At 21.5% G+C, this 2,399-nt stretch overlaps 2 protein-coding genes across 2 annotated transcripts in view; one reads left to right on the top strand and one right to left on the bottom strand.

Annotated features, from left to right (window-relative positions):
* PRSY57_0507800 (hypothetical protein) lies at positions 1-759 on the bottom strand (the record flags this gene model as incomplete). Its single annotated transcript, XM_012906149.2, has 1 exon — positions 1-759. A coding segment is annotated over one exon (759 nt), but the record flags the coding sequence as incomplete, so codon positions are not given.
* A 1,145-nt stretch (positions 760-1,904) lies between these two features.
* Positions 1,905-2,399, top strand: part of PRSY57_0507700 (guanidine nucleotide exchange factor) — a gene marked incomplete at both ends in the record, with an annotated part of 7,500 nt that continues 7,005 nt past the window's right edge. The window contains one exon of the mRNA XM_012906148.2: positions 1,905-2,399. This exon is cut by the window's right edge and continues 7,005 nt beyond it. Within this exon, the coding sequence (XP_012761602.2) occupies positions 1,905-2,399 (495 nt within the window).

The following is a 2,399-nucleotide window of genomic DNA, read 5'->3' as shown; positions in this document are numbered from 1 at the left end:
TTTTTCTTTTTTATTTTTTTTTTTTTTGGAATTTATATATTTGCGATGTTTTTCATCACTTTTATGTGTGTCATTCGATATGTGTTTTTCTTTTTTTCTTTTTGAATAATCATTAGAATGTTTTTTTTTTTTTTTTGAATGATGATGAGAATGTTTTTTTTTATTTTTTGAACGATGATGTGAATGTTTTTTTTTATATTTTGAATGATGATGCGAATGTTTTTTTTTCTTATATGAATAATCACTATGACTATTACTATGACTATCACTATGACGATCACTATGACTGTCACTATGACTATCACTATGACTATCACTATGACTATCACTATGGCTATCACTATGGCTATCACTATGACTATCACTATCTCCCTCCTCGTCACTACTCATAAGTCCCAGATTTTTCCTTTCCTTTATATCATCCTCTTCATTATTGTTCATATTATTATTAATATCAAATTTTTCTAAACTTAAAAAATTTCTACATTGGTAAGGCAAATGTCCTATATGATTACACACAGTACATGCACCTGGAATTGTTGTGGATGTATTTCCTGTTAATCTAGAAAGATTAAATAAATTCTTTGCCTTCTCATTAATTTCTTCATCTTTCTTTTCTTTCTTTTTATTTATCTCTTCATAAGATGCATATGGATCATATCCCACTGAATTCTTCCATATTTCTGATGTTTTTAAGGATGCTGAAACAGGCAGTCTGTTATCTGCTGGCATTCTTACTCGTCCACTTTTGCTGGGCATCTTTTTATATTTCCCATTTATTAAAAATTAAGATATTATACTAAAGAATCACATAACACAGGGTAATATATATATACATATATATATATATATATATATACATGAATATATCACTATTTTAAAATAATTTTAATATTAAACATAATTATACGATATACCATAAGATATACAGTTATATACATACAAATAAATAAACATAGCTATACAATTATATCTATTGCTTATATATTTAGAATATATGCATCACTAAAAATAAAAAAAGAGAAAAAAAAAAAAAATAATATTAATAATAAAACTCTATAATTTGACATATATATATATATATATATATATATTATATATATTAAAATATTTATAATTCTTCCAATTTATAACATAAATAATATATTATATATATATATATATATTAAATGGATTAATATAATTATATTATTCATATAACAGTGCTTCTTAATAAAAAACTCCTTTTTTAAAAATATCTCAAGAAGAAAAAAAAATTATTATATATGTATTTTTTTTTTAACATCTTTACATATATTATTATATATCATATCATACATGCAACAAAATGCATAATAAATATTATTATATACAAATATGTAATATGATAATATTATACTTGGAGGGTGAAGTACCTATCATGTATATTAATAGTATATATTATATATATATATATATATATATTTTTAATTTTTTAAAATGTAAAACATACAACTAAACGATTCCTAAAAAAATATATTTTGTCATATTATAAATATATCAACATATATATATATATATATATATATATAAACGTCATTTTTTAGTATTTTTTTATCACGGAGAAATATTTAAAAATACGTTCCACAATATTATACATATATAATATATATAGTTACAGTGTATATGTATTGATATTTCCTTTTTCTCCTAAAGACATAAAAAAAATAAAATATACATATATATATATATATATATATATATATATATTTAATTGGTAATATATATTTTTTTTTTCCAAGTAGAAAAAAAAAAAAAAAAAAAAGTGTGATAACTCTACAAAGATATGTTTTTATAAAAGGTACAGTTTGTTTTTTATTTCATTCATATTATTCATTCATATAATATATGTAAGTATATACATATATATATATATATATATCAATATGTATGAACAAGATGATGAAGATAAAGATATTCATAAGTATATTTTTCCTTTTTTTCCCAAAATAAGTACCGGCTTAGATCATTATGCGTGTGTTGCTTATTATAAAAATAAACCAAGCATATTTACTTGGGGAGGAAATAGTTGTAATCAATTAGGGTTAGGTATAAATAATAGATTTGTAAATAATCCTACTGTCGTTTCTTTTTTTGATAGTTTCATAGTAGCTTCTGTATGTTGTACAAACTATGCAACTTTTGTTTTGGTAAAGAAAAATGTTAATGATATTGGTTGTTCAGTCTACTCTTTTGGTAAGGGAAATAATGGTTTGTTAGGTTATAAGAAAAAAAGAGAATTACTTAATATTTTGGAACATGAAGAAAAAAAAAAGACACAAAAAGTGAAAGAGCAGATGTTACAAAAGGTAAACGATCCACTTAATCAAATGGTGTTGGATGCATTTGGAATAAAAAAAAAAGAAAAAAAAAAAAAAAAA

Source organism: Plasmodium reichenowi, chromosome 5, assembly GCF_001601855.1.
Source record: "Plasmodium reichenowi strain SY57 chromosome 5, whole genome shotgun sequence".
NCBI classification, from domain to species: domain Eukaryota; phylum Apicomplexa; class Aconoidasida; order Haemosporida; family Plasmodiidae; genus Plasmodium; species Plasmodium reichenowi.
Note: the sequence above shows the minus strand (reverse complement) of the source record. Positions and strands in the feature narration are given on the sequence as shown.